The 20,980-nt window shown below is 37.1% G+C and overlaps 1 protein-coding gene across 3 annotated transcripts in view; it reads left to right on the forward strand.

Moving 5' to 3' along the window:
* Window positions 1-20,980, forward strand: part of atrx (ATRX chromatin remodeler) — a 352,828-nt gene that overhangs the window by 229,243 nt on the left and 102,605 nt on the right. For all 3 annotated transcript variants that reach the window (XM_039765743.1, XM_039765744.1, XM_039765745.1), the window contains 4 exons: window positions 1,270-1,447; window positions 8,269-8,406; window positions 8,498-8,673; window positions 19,057-19,174. In XM_039765743.1, the coding sequence (XP_039621677.1) occupies window positions 1,270-1,447; window positions 8,269-8,406; window positions 8,498-8,673; window positions 19,057-19,174 (610 nt within the window). The remainder of the gene's footprint in view (window positions 1-1,269; window positions 1,448-8,268; window positions 8,407-8,497; window positions 8,674-19,056; window positions 19,175-20,980) is intronic.

A 20,980-nucleotide genomic window follows, 5' to 3' on the forward strand; every position in this document is an offset into this window, starting at 1 on the left:
TCACTGTTGGGGAGATCACAATGACAGTTAAAAACAGTAGGAGGAAATTTGAGGGACACTTTATAAGTAGAGCATATACAAGGGATATTGGTTTGGATTTAGACAAGAGGGATGAGGCAAAAGAGAAATGGGAATGGGTGGGAAGACAAGGAGGTTAATGGTACTCCATACTTCCTTAAAAGCAACCTTCGCTGAATGAAAAAGAAGGAATTAGAAGAAATCAAATATCTGAAACCAAGTATATGGAATATCTCAATTCCTCCATCACTAAGTGTGAGAATACCCAATCAATGTTTAGATATTTAAAAAAATCTTGTCCTGAGATGGCGATGGCCCGTCCACAATGCTGCCACAGCCCACAGGCTGGGCAACCTTTATTCTGTATGTGTGTCATTTGTAAAATGTGTGTTGTGTCAGTAGCCAGTAATAAAAATATGTACATGTATAACTTATAGAAGCCAGATTCTGTATTTTTTGCACATGTACATTTTTACTTGATATGGTAAATTAAATTAAGAAATGAGTGATTAGAATCTGTACAAATTGTGGGGAAGGGATTAGAATCTGTGCAAATTGTGGGGAAGGGGTTTGTGAAAAGCTTTCTAAATCTCAGATTCTAAGCCAGTTATTAAATTGCACTCTTTTTGGTAAGCCTCTTTTTGATGCAAGTCGAACAGGTGTACAGTTTACCAGACATTTGAACCATTTAGATGTTCAGTATCATGCAGCACTGTTTCTTGCTGCCTTTTCATCTGGCAAAACAATTGTGTACATCTTTCTTAACTGTGAATTGACTTTTTGTAAATTTCTGACCATGATCAAGTGTATTTTCAAGATCTTAGTAAGTTAAATTTGAAAGTTCATACATTCTAATAAAAGAAATATTCTTGATTCAGTGTTGTAGTATGTCAAAGTTTCACCATGATAATATTCATTAACTTTATTCATATTTGTGCAATATTTTAGTTTTGCACCCTATTTGCATTATATTTATTTTCTTGCAGTAGTGTGTTGAAGAAAATTTCTTGCAACGTAAAGTAAACAAAAGTACAATATGTTAATACGTTTGTATCCTTAAAGTTGTTACAGAAATGTAGAAATTGTTTTTCAACTTTGTTTCCAACTCTGTCAGTTGGTGTCGGTTTTGATTTTGAAGAATTTTACCATTCCTATACTACAGACCTATAAGTAAATTTAGTAAAACTTTTGAAAACTGCTGTTATTTACCTTACATGTATGAATGCACTTACTGATAATTTTACCTTTTAGGTGTGTGAACTTGCTACAGTGAAGCGACCCCAAGAAAGATCATATATGTTGCAGCGTTGGCATGAAGATGGAGGCGTAATGATAATTGGTTATGAAATGTATCGAAATCTGACACAAGGCCGGAATGTTAAGAGCAAAAAGCTAAAAGAAATTTTTCACAAAACTCTGGTTGATCCAGGTAAGCCTGTTCTTTGGACCTAACTGTCATAGGTTGGTTAAAACCCTATTTTCCTCTTATCACATTGGAAATTCCTCAAGCATTTTTGTTTCTAGCTAAAATATTGTAAATGATGCTCAGAGATAATGCAGTCAATGTAACTTAACGGAGAATGCCTGGATAGCTTGTTCTGTTGTTGCTACTTATAAAATATCATAAGTGAAATATAGGCTTCATTTTTAACCTCCAGCCCCCAATTCCCCATTCTGGAGGGATGTGAGAAAATTTCTAATGTGACACATAACCTTAAAACTTTCCAATAAAAGTATACTTGCATACAAATGCAGTGAATTATATCGTTCACTGATTGATTGTTTTGATTTTAGCTAGATAACATATGCACGTTAGACCATGGAACCCTATGAATGTAATTTAATTTATGGTTCTTTTTTGACTACATTAAGACCACCTTTTTTTTTTCCTTCTTTTTTTTTCTCCAAACAAATTTGTTGATATATTTTTTATGATTTGGTAGTCTAACGTGGTAGCTTATTTGCTGGTTTTGGTAAATATACAGAGTAGTATTGGTTTATGTACAAGCCACTTAACAACTCTTCAACCAAATATGTCATATACTTTTCTAACAGCAGCGGAATCTTTGAAGAGAGTGAGTGAGGAGTCTGAATGTCTAGGTTTGTGAGTGTCCTAGATAAAAAACAAGATCCAGGCTTTAAAAATTCTCTTACGCACAGCCATCAGCAATGTGTCTGTCTGCAAAGATAGTGTCGACCTTGTCGAGAGGTTTGCTTACCTCGGCAGTGACATTCATGTCTCTGGTGATTGTTCCTATGAAGTCAGTAGACTGACTGGGAGAGCATGGAGGATCATGAGGTTGCTGGAAAGGGGTATGTGGTGCTTCCAGTAACTACGCAATAGGTTGAAGGTCCAAGTGTTTAGAGTCCTTTTGCTACCTATCTTGCTATGTGGCTGCGAGACATGGACACTATCAAGTGACCTGAGATGAAGACGAGACTCCTTTGGTACTGTGTCTCTTCAGAAACTCCTTGGATACTGCTGGTTTGATTTTGTGTTGAATGAGCAGTTTCTCACAGATTCCTGAATGTGGCACATTTCCTGTATTGCAAAGGAGCGTCAGTTATAGCACTATGTTCATGTGGCCCCAAGGGTGATCCAGCTCGCAGGATCCTCATTGTTGAGGACCGGAGGCTGTTAGAAGATACAGTGGACCATTTAAGTTGGATTTGTGGCAGCCAATGAAAATGTTATGCAAAGGCCTGACCTTGAGAGAAAAAAGGTGTGTGGCATTGTGATTAGATAAGATAAAATGACAATGAGAAGTAAATCTGAGATTGGCTGAGTAAAGAGGAGCGTGAGACGCTGTGCAGTTGATGGTGTTTTTTTCAGGTTCAACAGTAGAAATAGTGTCAAGATATAGATATTTTTTTTGTTTTTGTTTTTTGGCAAAGGTGCCTCTGTGCTATGGATCTGAAACAGTGGCAGAATTCAAGAGAGACTAAACTAGTGACAATATGGGTGTTATCCTGGGACCTGACATCAGAAAGAAGACTGTCATTGGAGAGTGCCATAGGCCTAAGAACAACTCTAAGTGCAAATTCAGCAGTTAAAGCCTAAAGAAAATTGTGAACGTAAATTCATGAAATGATGCCACAATAAATTGCTTTTTAATACAATTATATAAACACTCCTGGTAAACAAATGGAGACATCGCGTTTAATCTTTAGTTGTGATGTACATGTCTGCAGATCCAAGTATTTTCTAACTGGCTTATGCAGTTCAGGGTTGCGGGAAGATCCTTGCATGTATCTAGAATCACACATAATATGATTTTGGGATGTGGGAAGAAACTGCACACTGGTAGTGCCAACAAAAGTTGTACCAAGTCAAAGTTGAAGCAATGATTATGTGTAATGATCTGCTTTACAGTGTTAGCCCAAATAACTCTCTGGACAATTTTCTGTTGCCATCTAGTAGATGAAATAATATCATGCTCAAAAAATCATGAATATTTCTATGCATTCTGCCACTTTATGATAACTGTTAACTCATCAGTATTTACGAATGAGGTGTAGCCTGCGACCAAAAACACAATGGCAAACAAAAAGCTATAAAGTCAGTTTTAGAACAAACTGAAATTCCTTGAGTCTTGTGATAGTGATGACAATATGAATTGGTTACCTAACTTAGGCCGTACAATGCCATATGCATCAGTTTCACTATCCATGTCAAACTGACACGATATGCCTGTTGACGCCAGTCATTTGAAAGCATCAAGCTGCAACTTGGGACTATAGTTGTGTGGGGAAAAAGGCAAAATAATTGTTATCAAGTGGAAGGTAGGACAAGAAAGATGTCTGACTCCTGTAAGTACAGTTCACATTGCAGCAACTGTCAGTTTTGATATCAGGGGAAATGTGGAAGCTGAAACGCTTTGCACTGTGGTAGCCTACAATAACACAAGGGGTGGCATCGATTATTTGGTTCAGGCACTGAGATTCTACCCAAGTAGTTCTAAACATATGAATATGAGAGTTTATTGTGTTTTATGTATTAGGCCTCAACAAGCCATATAATTTTTTTTTTTTCTGTATCAAGATAGGCCAACATGATTTGTAAAACATGAACATGTAAACATGTCCTTACTGTTTCTGTATCAGATGCTGGTACTCAAGACTTGATGGTGCTACCTCCTCTATGTAAAATGAGAACCTTTATAGGTTGAGTGTACAGAAGAGTTTCTCAACCTTTATTCTTGGCAAGCCATAACCAAGAGTTAAAATGTTTCAAAGTAGCACCATTTTTTTCCTGTGTTAAATTATTTAGTATTTCTTTAGTATTTAGTAGTATTTTAGTATTATTTTTAGTATTTAGTATTATTTCTTTATCTGCTTACTTTAACAAGGTATTACAGAGAGTTGTTGCATGTATATGTGTCTTTTAGCTTTACTTATGTATACCTAATTTTTTTTAATTCATTTGTTTTTAATATATGAACAATATTATAGTTTAGTCTTCTTATTTCGGCTGCTACCATTAGGAGTTGCCACAGCAGATCATCTTGTTCCATATCTTCCTGTCCTCTACATCTTGCTCTGTCACAGCCATCACCTGAATGTCCTGTCTCATCACATCCATAAACCTTCTCTTAGGCCTTCCTCTTTTTCTCTTGCCTGGCAGCTCTATTCTTTAACATCCTTTTCCCAATATACCCAGCAACTCTCCTCTGCACATGTCCAAACCAACACAATCTTGCCTCTCTGACTTTGCCTCCCAACTGTCCAACCTGAGCCGACCCACTAATGTACTCATTTCTAATCCTGTCCATCCTCGTCACACCAAATACAAATCTTAGCATCTTTAACTCTGCCACCTCCAGCTGTCTCCTGCTTTCTTGTCAGTGCCACCGTCTCCAACCCATATAATAAAGCCGGTCTCACTACCATCCTGTAGATGTTCCCTTTCATTTTTGCTGATAACCATCTGTCACAAATTACTCCTGACAGTCTTCTCCGCCAATTCCACCCTGCCTGCACTCTTTTTTCACCTTTCTTCCACAATCCCTGTTACTCTGTGCTGTTTCTTCCAAGTATTTAAACTCATCAACCTTTTGCCAGTAAACTTCCTGTCATTTTATCTTGTTCCTACTGACCTTCATTCCTTTCCTCTCCAGAGCATATCTCCACCTCTCAAGGGTCAAGGCTCAACCTGCTCTCGCTACAGATTACAATGTCATCAGTAAACATGATAGCCCAAGGGGACTTCTGTCTAATCTCATCTGTCAACCTGTCCATCACCATTGCAAATAAGAAATGGCTCAGAGCCGATCCCTGGTGTAATCCCACCTCCACATTGAATGCATCCACCACTCCTACTGCAGACCTCACCACCTGTCACACTTCCCTTGTACATATCCTGTACAACTCTTACATACTTCTCTGCCACTCCCGACTTCCTCATATAATTCCACAACTCCTCTTAGGGCACCCTGTCGTATGCTTTCTCCAGGTCTACAAAGACGCAATGAAACTCCTTCTGGCCTTTTCTATACTTCTCCATGAACACCCTCATTGCATCTGTTGTGCTCTTCCTTGGCATAAAACCATACTGCTGCTCACTAATCATCATATCTCTTCTTAACCTAGCTTCCACTACTCTTTCCCATAACTTCAAGCTGTGGCTCATCAATTTTATCCCCCTGTAGTTACTACAACTCTGCACACCCCCCTTATTCTTAAAAATTGGTACCAGTACACTTCTTCTCTTCTCCTCGGGCACCCGCTCACTTTCCAAGATTCCATTAAACAATCTGGTTAAAAACGCAGCTGCCATCTCTCCTATACCCCTCCTTACTTCCACAGGTATGTCATCTGGACCAACGGCCTTTCCATTCTTCATCCTCTTCATAGTTGTCCTTACTTCCCCCTTGCTAATCTGTTGCACTTCCTGATTCACTATCTCCACATCATCCAACCTTCTCTCTCTCATTCTCCATTCATCAGACTCTCAAAGTACTTTTTCCATCTTCTCAACATATCCTCGCTTGTGAGTATGTTTACATCTTTATCCTTTATGACCCTAACCTGCTGCACATCTTTCCCAGCTCGGACCCTCTGTCTAGCCAATGGGTACAGGTCCTTTTCTCCCTCCTTAGTGTCCTACCTCTCATACAACTCATCATATGCCTTTTCTTTACTCTTCGCCACTTCTCTCGTCACCTTGCGCCTCATCTCCTTGTACTCTTGTCTACTTTCTGCATTTCTCTGACTTTCCCACTTCTTCTTTGCACTTTCTCTGTATACTCTCCTGTACTTTCTCATTCCACCACTAGGCTTCCTTTTCCTCCTTCCTCTGTCCATATGTCGCACCCTTCTTGCTGTCACCCTTAAAACTTCTGCTGTAGTTGCCCAGCTGTCTCATAACTCTTCATTGCCACCTAGTGCCTGTGTTACCTCCTCCTTAAACTCAACCTTGCAGTCTATCTTTAGTATGGAATTAAAATAACAAACTCTAACATTTAAATATTTTTAATTAAACAAAAATATCTAATTTAGATTTTTAAGGGATTGGTTTGATATTTTCAAGTCCAACTAATTTCCTGATAGTCATGGTATATATTACTTTGTCACATGGAACTACATTCAAAAGTTAAGCATATTTTATAGGTCTTAAAAAATACTGTATTTTTCGCTCTATAAGGAGCACCTAACCATAAGGCGCACCTAGGTTTAGGGGAGGAAAAAAAGAAAAAAATTATTCTGAACCAAACGATGTACTAATATATTTAATAAAATATAGCAGAATAATATTTCAACCATGTAAAGTCAACAGCGGTATTAAGAACCATCATCATTGTCATTAACAAATGAGCAGAGACTTTAAGGTTCAAGCACTCTTCTAGTTTTCTGGAAACCCCAAGAACTCCTCATCGCTAGTGTCAGAATTTATGAAGCTCAGTTGCTCACAATCAGTGATATTACTTTCTTTGCTGTCTTCATATATGATACTATCTTCAGTTCCATCTGAGGCATTGCTAATGGCAGCTTCCACCCACAGCTATAGACTCTTCAGTATGCAAGTGACTATCCACGTTAGTGTTTAGATGTGGACGGTGCATATGCCCAAAACATTAACATTTATATGTTACTTACATAAAAGCCAGGTCGACTGTTATTTACCTTGATTTATTTATTTACTTCCTATTGTGTAAAGTTACAAGTAGAGTGCAGAGCTTCCTGTGTTTGATTGACACAGGCATGCTCAAAAAATACACGTGTAATGCCACGAAAGGGGCACGCTGACACTTCAGTTCGTAAGAAATGGTACGAGAATGCAGTCAGACAACTAGCTGCAGGTGGAAGCTGCACCGTACAGCGACAGCAAAAGTGTAGAACCCTCGTCGTCATTTGAGTTCACGTCTGTTATAGGACGTTTTTATGTGAAAACAACAGTGTCAGATCGGGAGAAGCGTGAACGCAACTGAGAGAATAAAACTGAACAAAAAAAAAAAAAAAAGCTAACCTTTTCAAGTTGTAGACACGTAACACACATGAAATGCATGTGTTCCAAATAACGATATAGTATTTAAAAAAGGTGTCATTTTGCTTGACTTATCACTCTATACAACTCTAAGCAACTGACATGCAGGTAAACAGACTTGAGCTGAGAAAAACTGTTTGGCGGTGGGGGGATGTGATAGCAAGCTGCTTGCTGCTTATCGACACATTTACAAGACACAAGACACTGATGGAGAGGTGTGAAAGGGATTTAAGGTGGTTGAACAAATTTATGAGTTTTTTCATAGGCTTTGGTAATTCTGGTGTTAAGTGTCCCCAGGGGTTTCTCGTGGGCCTACCACTTCCTCTTCTAACAGCCGTCTCTACCGCTGACAGGTCAGGTAATACACATCACGATCTGTGATGCAATATTTGCTCCATAAGATGCACAGACATTTCCACCCACTTTTGGGGAAGAAAAGGTACATCTTATGGAGCGAAAAATATGGTAAGTAGCCAGCTCCTGTATTTTATAATGGAGCCAGTGGGCACTGTGGTCCCTTTGTAAAAGTTGTGTAACACATTATTAATTACTTGTTAAAAAAATAAGCTTCATTACCTTCATTATGTAAATCTGCACAGCTTGTAATACTCTATGGAATCACCTTTTACACTGATTATAGTTTGTTTGGGTATTTTACATAATTATAGGAGCAATTGTGAATAATTATAATAAAGATTTTTATATTTAAATGAATGTAAGTGTTATAATTCCTATAATTTGAGAGACTTGTGTTTTTTTTTTGGTAGGTCCTGACTTTGTTATATGTGATGAAGGACACATTTTAAAAAATGAAGCATCTGCCATTTCCAAGGCAATGAATTCCATAAAGACACGAAGAAGAGTTGTTTTAACAGGGACTCCACTGCAGAATAATCTTATTGAATGTGAGCTGGCTCATCTTGTTTCATAACTAACTTAAAATTAATATTTATGTTTTTATCTGTTTTATTTGGACTATGCTTTATAATTCTACAGACCACTGTATGGTGAATTTCATCAAGGAAAACCTGTTGGGCTCTGTTAAAGAGTTTAGAAATCGATTTATCAACCCCATTCAAAATGGACAGTGTGCTGATTCCACCCCTACTGACGTGAGAGTAATGAAGAAACGTGCCCACATTCTGTATGAAATGTTAGCAGGATGTGTTCAGGCAAGTATATATTTTATCATGGTTAAACAATCCCAGAAAAGGCTTACTGGGCTACTCTATTGGGGCTATCTTGTTCTTTTGCTCTTAAAATCATTAAGCAAGCAGTTTTGTTATACTGAAAAAGGCTTACAAAATACAGAATCACATATTTACTGCAGATCTTATCAGTTGACTTCTAACTTGACTCATAATAGCCACACATGTCCCAAGAATATATATATCTGATTGACACTTAATAGACACCTTGAAATCCATTTAACATTTTTAAATTAAATTTTATTAAACAAAGTATAGTTTCAATCAAGAGTACATAGTACAAGGTTCCAAAGAATTAACATGTTAAAAATGTAGTCAATACTTAACACCCCTTCTCTGCCCAGGTATTTGTATGTTTTTGGCATGGATATAAGTTTTCTTTGGTGAGTTAAAGCCCTTTTTAGCCTTGCTAAAATTAATATATTTTTTTATTTTCTTCTTTTTTTAGTATTTCCTAGAAAAATGTAAAGTAGTAAATGTGATTTTATAATGTACATTGTAGTTTATTAATGTCTTTGTGCTTCTTTTGTACAACCAGGGTACAAAAAATGCCTTACAGATATTTTTTATGCATGCTTACGTTTTTTGTGGAAAACTAGACGGTCTGATTTTCTTTTTTTTTTGTTTGTTTTTTTGTGATCTGTTTTTTTTTTTGGAAAAGCAACTGATCCTCAAATTTGGACCTTCATTTTAATCTAATAAGAGAGCTTATTGGCTGTCCACTAAGATTTTTTTTTTGGGGGATTGACCTCTTCTGTAACATACAACAAAGAACAAATACATTAAAACCTGTTCAGTGTTTTTTTTTTTTCATTTTTCAAAAATTTGTTTAAATGTTAAGTAAATTTGGCAGTGTCTTCAGAGGTCTATTTGTGCATGTCTGTGTTGACTTCACCCATGTAGCATGGCAGTGTTAAGTGCGAAAATCAGAAGAGGAAACTTTAGAACATTTAGGGTGAGCGCTGCTGTTTGGAAATGTTTTAATTTTTTCAGGATGACCTTTCATACTTGGCATGTGCAAGTCTCCCTTCTGCCTCCCTCGCAAAACAGGTCACTGCTAACCAAAGTCCCATAAAATGTTCACTTTTCTGTTGCATAGTCAGAAAAGGCACTTTTATGCAAATGCATAATTTGGAACAATTACAAATTATGTAGATCATTAAAAAATGTATATACAGTATTCAGATGTACATGTGTTACAATTCGTAATTTGCGATTTAATAAATTGCAAGCTTTTTCTTTCATTATTTAAAACTGTCAAGCAAAGAAAGAGTGAGGGAGATAGCAATGTTTACTGATTGACAGATAATGATAGCAAGGCGGGTAGGGTTTTGAACGCAGTACATACAATTGAAAATCAAAAATAATTGCGAGAGACCTAAAACTGAAAAGGTTGGAAAAAACATGCTATTTGAGATTTTTGTTTGAGGCATGGCTAATATTTGATATGATTAATGTGCAAAAATATGCCAGGCCTTTAGTATACAGTGGGATGCAAAAGTTTGGGCAACCTTGTTAATAGTCATTATTTTCCTGTATAAATCATTGGTTGTTATGATAAAAAATGTCAGTTAAATATATCATATAGGAGACACACACAGTGATATTTGAGAAGTGAAATGAAGTTTATTGGATTTACAGAAAGTGTGCAGTAATTGTTCAAACAAAATCAGGCAGGTGCATAAATTTGGGCACCACAAAAAAGAAATGAAATCAATATTTAGTAGATCCGCCTTTTGCAGAAATTACAGCCTCTAAACGCTTCCTGTAGGTTCCAATGAGAGTCTGGATTGTGGTTGAAGGTATTTTGGACCATTCCTCTTTACAAAACATCTCTAGTTCATTCAGGTTTGATGGCTTCCGAGCATGGACAGCTCTCTTTAACTCACACCACAGATTTTCAATTATATTCAGGTCTGGGGACTGAGATGGCCATTCCGTTGTACTTGTTCCTCTGCATGAATGCCTTAGTGGATTTTGAGCAGTGTTTGGTCGTTGTCTTGTTGAAAGATCCAGCCCGGCGCAGCTTCAGCTTTGTCACTGATTCCTGGACATTGGTCTCCAGAATCTGCTGATACTGAGTGGAATCCATGCGTCCCTCAACTTTGACAAGATTCCCAGTCCCTGCACTGGCCACACAGCCCCACAGCATGATGGAACCACCACCATATTTTACTGTAGGTAGCAGGTGTTTTTCTTGGAATGCTGTGTTCTTTTTCCTCCATGCATAACGCCCCTTGTTATGCCCAAATAACTCAATTTTAGTTTCATCAGTCCACAGCACCTTATTCCAAAATGAAGCTGGCTTGTCCAAATGTGCTTGAGCATACCTCAAGCGGCACCTCTGCATCACTCATACAGCATCTCCTTGTGTAAAGTGCTGAATGGTTGAACGATGCACAGTGACTCCATCTGCTGCAAGATGATGTTGTAGGTCTTTGGTGCTGGTCTGTGGGTTGACTCTGACTGTTCTCACCATTCGAGCTGTCTATCCAAATCTTTCTTGGTCTGCCACTGAGCCTTAACTTGAACTGAGCCTGTGGTCTTCCATTTCCTCAATATGTTCCTAACTGTGGAAACAGACAGCTTAAATCTCTGGGACAGCTTTCTGTATCCTTCCCCTAAACCATGATGGTGAACAATCTTTGTCTTCAGGTCATTTGAGAGTTGTTTTGTGACCCCCATGTTGCTACTCTTCATAGAAAATTAAAGGAGGAGGGAAACTTACAATTGACTCCCTTAAATACTCTTTCTCATTATAGGATTCACCTGTGTATGTAGGTCAGGGGTCACTGAGCTTACCAAGCCAATTTGAGTTCCAATAATTAGTTCTAAAAGTTTTGGAATCAATAGAATGACAACGGTGCCCAAATTTATGCACCTGCCTGATTTTGTTTGAACAATTATTGCACACTTTCTGTAAATCCAATAAACTTCATTTCACTTCTCAAATATCACTGTGTGTGTCTCCTATATGATACAAAACGAGAGAAAGATGAATGCGGCCAAGTACAGGGATATTCTGGACAAAAACCTTCTCCAGAGTGCTAAGGACCTCAGACTGGGCCGAAGGTTTACCTTCCAACAAGACAACGAACCTAAGCACATAGCTAAAATAACGAAGGAGTGGCTTCAACAAAGTACTGTGACTGTTCTTGAATGGCCCAGCCAGAGCCCTGACTTAAACCCAATTGAGCATCTCTGGAGAGACCTAAAAATGGCTGTCCACCAACGTTTACCATCCAACCTGACAGAACTGGAGAGGATCTGCAAGGAGGAATGGCAGAGGATCCCCAAATCCAGGTGTGAAAAACTTGTTGCATCTTTCCCAAGAAGACTCATGGCTGTATTAGCTCAAAAGGATGCTTCTACTAAATACTGAGCAAAGGGTCTGAATACTTAGGACCATGTGATATTTTAGTTTTTCTTTTTTAATAAATCTGCAACAATTTCAAATTTTATTTTTTTTGTCTGTCAATATGGGGTGTTGTGTTTACATTAATGAGGAAAAAATTAATTTAAATGATTTTAGCAAATGGCTGCAATATAACAAAGAGTGAAAAATTGAAGGGGGTCTGAATACTTTCCGTACCCACTGTATATTGTAAGTACTATTATAGATCAATTCATATATATTATGATTAATTCTTTTGGCTTATTGGCAGCAATATTCCACAGACTTGCCAAGTGCTTTGCATTTGATTAAACAGAGAATCTTATAATGGTGTTAACTGCTGTCCTAAGCCTATTATGCATGTACAAAATCTGGATGGATCAAATAGAGACGCCAGAAAGATAATGCTATAATTTATTAGCAGCACCACCGCAGTATTCTCACAAGTCTAAATCAAATATATTTGTGAGAAGGTGAGGATATATTAAAACAAGCCATCTTCAATTTTACCAGTTGCCGTTATAAGACTTTTTTATAAACAAACCCCAAACTCATTTAATTGAAAGTAAATACGTGGCTTTTCTGAAACTACTTGATTTTTTTATATTGCATTGTATGTTCCTAATTTGAAGACTATTCACATTAGAGCCCTTGTGGGAGCAAAAAGATGCACAAAACCATCTTTGTTTGTCACTCCTGTGCAAATCCTTGCAGTTTATGAGGAGAGTAGCCTGCCAAAGTTGACATTTGTTGTCTTTCCCAGCACTGTATTTAACCAACACTAAAATTCTTTACTGTTTTGTTAGGTGACTTCTGGGCACTGTGCAAGCTGCAGCCTTTTACATCAGCTCTGTATTTCTCACTTTTTTGGCAAATAAACTTATTTTCTAGTTACTACTCTTATTTAAGAATAGAATTGATCTGGCTTCTCACTTGTCACTGAAAGTAGAAATATTAGATGTCCTAGATACTAGAATTCAGATGAAGGGATTTTAAATGGATCTGAAATTTGCTGACTAAATGCAATGCATGTAAACCAATGCTCTGGCTTGTCCTGGCTGCACTTCAAATGGGCTGCGAACTTGGAAGGAGTCTTGAAGAGAACCTGTAGGCCAAAAGCAGGGTGTGTTAAATACTCCCGTAAATAGCTATGTGTGCAGCAAGCACCTAAGCAGCTCACTTTCATTTTACTGCAGGTGCTGTTTGCCCATTGACGGAGTGTGCGACTTGCCAGTGCAGGAGTAAAAACAAGGCTAGAGGGTTTTAGAACTGGATCGTCTATTGTAATGAGCAACGTTTGATCACTGCCAAATAAGATGAACTATTCTTATAAGTGGGTCATGGAGCATACAAATACAGTGACAGTTTGTGTTTTACGGAGAGCTGGTTCAAGTCCAATATACCTAACACTGTTTTAATGCAGAATGGATTTCACCTTATTCGAGCAGGCAAATTATCCAGTACTGTGCAGGAAAAAATGCAAGAGGAGGACTGATCATCTATGTAAATAAGGAATGGTATAAAAAGGAGCATATTACAGTTCAAACTACAGTTTGTAATTCAGACAGTGAATTTCTGGCTATTGGAATTCATCCACATTATTAGCCCTGGGAGATAAATAAATTATTCTTATTGGTGTTTATATTCCTCTCTCGGCAAATGGAGGCTTGGCAATGAAAATGACTCTTTCTGTCACCAACACTATTGACAACTCACTCCAACCCTGCAGTTATACTATGTTTTGACTTCAACCATTTGAATTTGGAAGGAACAGTCTGTTTGTGTTTTGTCTAATCAAGAAAATAATGAGCTGAACCTGTTCTATTCAAATATTAAAGATGCCTTAAAGTGTAAACTACTTGTCCTTTTGGGAGGTCCGAACACAACTTGATTAATCTTATTCACAGCTACATGCCTGTTATTAGACTACAGTCTGTTACCACCAGGACAGTGAAGACGTGGAGACTGAAGGCAGAAATTGATTGATGACTGCTTCCAAATGACAAGTGATGATATTGAGACTCAGTCACTGTATCACAGACTATATTAAAGTTTATATCAACACTTTGTTGCCCTGAAAGACAGTATGTTGGTTTCCAAACAACAAAGCCTGGATTGCTAACGATCTTAAAGGTCTCGTAAATGAGAAAAGGAGAGCAAAGAGGCTCTGAAGGAAGCACAGTAAGTGCTAAAGAAAAAGGTATTCGATGAATCAAGTACTTCGGTGTTCATGTCAGTGACAGGCTGGACTAGTCTTGGTACACATAGGAACTATATAAGAAAAGATAGAAAAGGCTCTCTTTATTTACAAGACTGCATTTCTTTCTGCAGGAAGTGACATCCTTCACATCCTCTACAACTCTGTGAAGGCCAATGCAGTCTTGTACATTGTGGTGTCCTGGTCTGGTAATGTCATTTCAAGAGAGGCTCAACAAATTAACAAGCTTCCTAAAAGGGCAGGCTCAATTATAGGACACACTCTGGAATCCTGGGCGGTAGTAACAAAGGAGAGAATTAAAATAACCTTTGAGTTATTATGAATAATGCTGCACATTCTCTTTCTGACACACTAACACTAAGTACTTTCCACCAATTATTATTACTTTCCTCCAATTACTATTCTGGAAAAGTGTCTCAAGAAACACTGAGGCTCCTTTATACCAACAGCAATACACCTGTATAATGCCTCACTGTGACTACCAAATCAGAAATTTTCTTTCCTTTCTTTTTAAATCAAATGAGACTGGGCATTATTACCCTTGGAAATGTATCCCTTTCCTCTAGAGAAAATGCAAGAAAAATAAATAGAATTTTTAATGATTAGGGTGCCCTACACAATCCAAAGGCAATTGGAAAATGGAAAATACTCTAATAGGAAGAGACATGGCACACCCAAAGTCACAACGCAATCAGAAGAAAAGGGCAAGTGGCAGTAAGAAAACCATTCCTTAAAGCACAATACAGAGACTTGAAATACTGGACTGCCACAGACTGGAAGAAAGTCTTATGGATCAATGAATCAAAATTTAAAATTTTCAGTTCATCACTCATAGCGTTTGTACGCTGTCAAGTTGGTTAAAGGATAGTTCCTCAGTGTGTGACACCACCTGTCAAACATGGAAGAGGAAGAGTGATGGTCTGGGGTTTTTTTGCTGAAGGCAGAGTTGGCGACTTGCACAGAGTTATTGTCATTCTGAATCAAAAGGGTTACGACAGTTTGTTTGTTAATATCAACAAAATGTGGCTACTTTGTTGAATCAAAAAATATTTTTACACTTTATGATTCTTTGGCTTATTTTATTATTTTTTTTATTTCCTTTTGTTTATTTGTTCAGTGCAGTGAGTTACTGAAACATTAAGACATTAACCTCCTTAGCATTAGACCAGAGCATCACTCGGGCTGTAAAAACAGTTCTAAAAGCGTTAATCCTGAGCGTCACTCACACAACTGTATAGACACGTCTTGTATAAGCGTTAGACCCGAGGATTGTTCTGACCGTAAAAGTGCCAACAGCGTTGGTGCCAAGCATTTCTCGGGAAACTATTTAGGTGTGTCCTACGTAAGTGACAGTCTTGAGTGTTACCTAGGCAATGGTGCAGACACGTGTTCTCCTAGCCTCATAATGGCATCTTGTAAGAAACATTTTTCAGCAGCACAGGTGTTGCATGCTCTTGACAGTGATATGAGCAGTGTTGACAAAGTGAGTCTGTCTTTAGGGCTATGGGCATTGAAATTGAAAGTGATTTTAAAGAATCCGAAAGTGATGCTCTTGTCAATCGCACATGCAGTTTGCTGTTCATAAGCTGATCAGTCTGGAAAGGAAATCCTGAAGGAATCATGCTACTATTGTCCCGAATATGACGTTGGATTGTGTATTTCACTGTGCTCCAAGATACACCACGAAAACTACATATTTTGACAGTACATATGGCGTTAGCATTATTTTTATTATTATTTATTTTTATTTGTGTCCTTTTTATACGTTCTATACTTCTGACTTTGTACTTTTAGTGTTTTGCACCTTTTACTGTAGTAAGATTAGATTTAATAAATATGCTTTTTACATGTTTTTTCGAGAAAAAGTGTAAAACTAAGGACGCAACACTGCATGCATTTCCATGAAAACTTAAAAAACTGAGGTGTTTTAAAACTTTTGACCAGTTGTGTGTGTGTGTATGCTTGAATTATATGTGTGTCTATGTATATGTACAGTAAAACCTTGATTATCCATCATTACTGAGGCTGTGACGGATAAGAGAAAAGACAGATAACAGAACAGCTACTTTAAAAATGATATATAGATTAGATTATTTGATTAATTTAGCAAATAGTTGTATTTGGAAAACAAAACTATATTAACAAATATAATAACAAATTTCGTTAATTTATATGATCTTGTAATGACCAGTGTAATAAGTAAACACAGCTCAGAGGTACTGGTGTTTTCTATTTTTTACTTTGTCTGTTTCGTAACAAACAGTATATTCGGTTGTCCCTACCAATCAGTTTACCTCCTGCTATTCATGTTGCCTTTCTCTATACCATAAACTGCTTATTGTCTCCTGACTCCATACTCAAAACTTCCTTCCGCTGCATCTTCCTTTTTCTCCTAACTTCTCCTGTCATTCATCTTCTAAGAGGTTTATCTGCCCCTTACAGAATAGTAACCAGTCCAATCACTTAAGTGGCATTTCAAACTTTCTGCCCTGCCACAGTGCATCACAAGCTGTCTGCATGTCATAATATATTAACAAAACATAACAGAATTTTAAAAGAAAACTGCAGTACAGAAGAACATTATCATTAGTGGTTCCCATTTTCTACGCATTTTTCAATTTTGTTGGCATCACGCTTTATATGGTTCACTGTTGTTCTTCCTAGTCAGTAAATTGAAGCAATACTTGAAGCAGTTAAGCCGTTTCATAAATGTTTGATTTCTGTTTTTTGTGACAATTCAAACACCACACGCTTATGTTTATCGGCCATAACAATGTATAACAGATTAATTATAACAAAAGAGAAAAGCTGTGAAGCTCGATTAAAATTGAAGGTATGTAACTGAGACTGTGATTCCAAAATGTGGTATGACACATGTCGTTGCAATGTTCATAGCTTACAGCGTACCACATGGCAGTAGTAGTACACTAACAGGGTAGGCGCTGGCATGTGTGAATTGAGTGATGGGTAATCAAGGTTTTACTGCAAACATATATATATGTGTGTATATTAGGCATGGGAATTTTAACATGTTAATTTTTGTCATTAATGTGGCCTGTTTAATGCATTAAAAACTATTGTTGCTTCCAGGGCCGTCAGTGAGGCAAATGCCTCGGGCAGTGCTTTGGTCAGGGCAGCATTTTCATGTAATTTTTTTTTTATCTAAATATTACAAAACAATAATACAAGTTAACAATTACATACACATTCAATATTATATTTATATACTACCTTTAAAAATTTTATGAAATTAAATTTTCATTTAAAGGTTTAAAATTTTGTTATATGCCATTCACAATGATATGTCAGTACGTAACATTAGTGTTTAGTTTCTTGATTTATGCATACTGACATTGGTGTAGGGGAGTGGAAGGGAAGGGAGGGGGTGTGGGAGTTATGGCAGTCCTGGTGCAATGCTACAGAAAAGTTGAGAAGGTAAAAAAAAATATTTTTTTTTTCATTTCATGTTTCTTTAAGGAGATTTATTCAACATCACATAAGTGCTAAATAAGTTATCTTTGAGTGGCACTAAAACCAAAATAAGTCTGTAGTACCTCTGTCTTTAACTCACCTCAGTATAACCATCCCAAGTATTGCACAGTGTCAATTACTAAGTGCGATAGTAGCTACAGAGGTTTTTGTTATCACGTCAGCAGCAAAGTTGTAGGTAGACCAGTGTTTTCCAACCATTTTTCTGTGGTGGCATGTTTTTGTACGCTTGTGCAGAGTATAATTTTCAATCATTGATGGTGATGAACAATTGAGGATAGTGTCTGTGGAGTTTTAACAAAAGTTTTAATGTATGCACATTTACAAGATATTTATTTTTTCAGTTAAATCAGTCTTTAGGAGTGCATTCAAAGTTAGCAGTTGTTTGAGATCATTTTTTTTACTTTGACAAGTCTGGGTTTCATATGCTATACCAATTTAAGAATTAATACATTGGCCTTGTTTTCTTAATGCTTTCATTTCAGCTTGCCTTTTAGGGAGGCATTCAAAATGCTCAAGTAGTATTTTGTTAAATGTTCAGGTTTAAGGTCATTGTTTAAGTTTAAACTATGTCACAAATTATTTTTTTAAATTCTTTTGTGTTGATTGTACATTATTTTATTTAAATCACACAACATTCCACACAATTAGGTAAAATTTTACTAAAATAGGATCAAAAAAATTGTACATTAATTTTGTGATTCAGTATGTATTTACTTCATGATTTATTTATTAATTTTATAATTAAATATTTTAATGTTAGATGTGATTGTGATTAATTACATAAATTTATGCAATTGATTTTCTTAATCTATTCCCAGCCCTTGTGTGTGTGTGTGTGTGTGTATATATGTTTGTGTATGTGTATGTATATGTTGTTATAAGAAAAAATATAACTGTTCAAGTTTATTTTACCTGTGGTCGGTTGTGTAAGCATCATACACATGAAAAAGAAAAGATTAAAGCCTTTATTGCCTCCTTGACAAGTATTAACTTCATTGACAGTTTTAACTCCTGATGTAGGTTTAGGACTGCTGAATCCAAAGGCAGACCACACAGAACAGCACAAAAACAAATTTTCACTGTGCATTTGCTGTGGTTTATATGCACATGGCTTTGGATCAGGAAACATTTTAGCTTATTTTGCTATAAAAAGTCTCAATTTCTTGTTTCTCATTGCTATACAGTTTATGATTTTTGTCACTGTTGCAGAATGTAATTACTTTATGTCTCATTACTATTTCAGAGAAGAGACTACACTGCTTTGACAAAGTTTTTACCGCCAAAGCATGAGTATGTTCTGGCAGTGAGAATGACTCCGGTACAGTGCAAACTATATCGATACTACTTGGAGCACTTCACAGGTAAAAGATAAGTGTTTATGATTCTTATTAATATTTTATAAATTTACTATTTATATAAACAATAAAAATAAATATATTGTATATTTATTATTCATGTATTTATATATGTGTATATAAATATATATTTGTGTATGTGTGTGTGTGTGTGTATATATATATATATATATATATATATATATATATATACACACACACACACATATATCTATACTAATAAAAGGCAAAGCCCTCACTCACTCACTCACTCACTGACTCATCACTAATTCTCCAACTTCCCGTGTAGGTAGAAGGCTGAAATTTGGCAGGCTCATTCCTTACAGCTTACTTACAAAAGTTGGGCAGGTTTCATTTCGAAATTCTATGCCTAATGGTCATAACTGGAAGGTATTTTTCTCCATTAACTGTAATGGAGTTGAGCTGCAATGACATGGGGGGGCGGAGTTTCGTGTGACATCATCCGCCCTCCACGTAATCACGTGAACTGACTGTCAACGCAGTGCGTGAAAACCAGGAAGACCTCCAAAAGCGCTTAAGAAAACATGCATTATATAATTGAGAAGGCAGCGAAACAATAAGAAGCGAGCGAGTGACATATAATACCATATTCATGAGTGCTGCTACCTCGGAAATAAAGCACGTGTAAACCTAAACTTTAAATTAAGTTCATAGACAGGCTACCGCTGGCGTTTCACATGCCCACAGGTAATGCGGGATACAAGTTTAATGAGAGGACGCGGATATAAGCGAGTTTTGATCACTTTGTAACTAAGTTAAAATTGTAGGTGAAGGGGTGTGCTTATGCAAATTCCGAGACTGTGTTTGTGGGGATTGACAGTTAAGGCGGGTGGGGAGTCACGTCATCATCTCCCTCCCATTCATCCCATTTCACTCTGAGCTGAGCTCTGCAGCTAACGCCGTCTTCGAAGCAACTCAGACTGCCACCAAATACTCACAGAAAAATCCACAAGTTAATACACACGCTGTCTCTAGAGTTTCTCCACACTGAATCCTCCAGGCACTACTTACAAAAGGTTACATTGACAATCGTGTTACGTTATTTTTAAAATCTTTCCTTTTCTTAGCACAAGCACAGCTGAGAAGCTTGATGCATGTGCTCCATAACGCGCTAAAAATAATGCATTTAATCACACTTTGCATTACAAGCAAAGGGAGCTTTTGTCAATGCATGATTTCCTGGTACTGTACACGATTACATTGATCAGCGATCCCGATTCATTTTACCCTCGCACCACCTTAGTTTGAGAAGAAGTATGAAAAATATGAGGTTAACACAGAAAAACATCACCAATTCAAGCTTTATGAATAATCGATTCGCCATCAATAATTGTTTTGGTAAAGCCATCCTCCTTCCATTTTATAATTTTTCCGCCATTAGCCATGATTAAATGAACGGTAAATAAACTAAGAGCAAAGAGAGGGTGACTTATTTAGGCAGGCATATATATGACAGCAACACTCATGACAATGTCAATCATGTTACGTTATTATTAAAATGTTTCCTTTTCTTTTCATTACTTCTTTAACACACTACTTCTCCGCTCGGTAGCGGGTATTTTGCTATATATATAATATATGAATTACCTCCAAAAGGCTGAGACTTTTGATATCATGAGCGTGTCTACAAAAGGGGTCTCCTGCCCAGCAAAAGTCGAGCAGCCAGCGGCGTGCATAGCTGTGCCGGCCTTTGAGACGCTGACTGCGCTTCTGCTTTAAGTCAAAGTGAGCACTTTTAATTTTTTTCATCCTCCCCCTGCACTATAGCCCAGACAAGTGCAAACACGGGAT

This window comes from Polypterus senegalus, chromosome 10 (assembly GCF_016835505.1).
Source record: "Polypterus senegalus isolate Bchr_013 chromosome 10, ASM1683550v1, whole genome shotgun sequence".
NCBI classification, from domain to species: Eukaryota; Metazoa; Chordata; class Cladistia; order Polypteriformes; family Polypteridae; genus Polypterus; species Polypterus senegalus.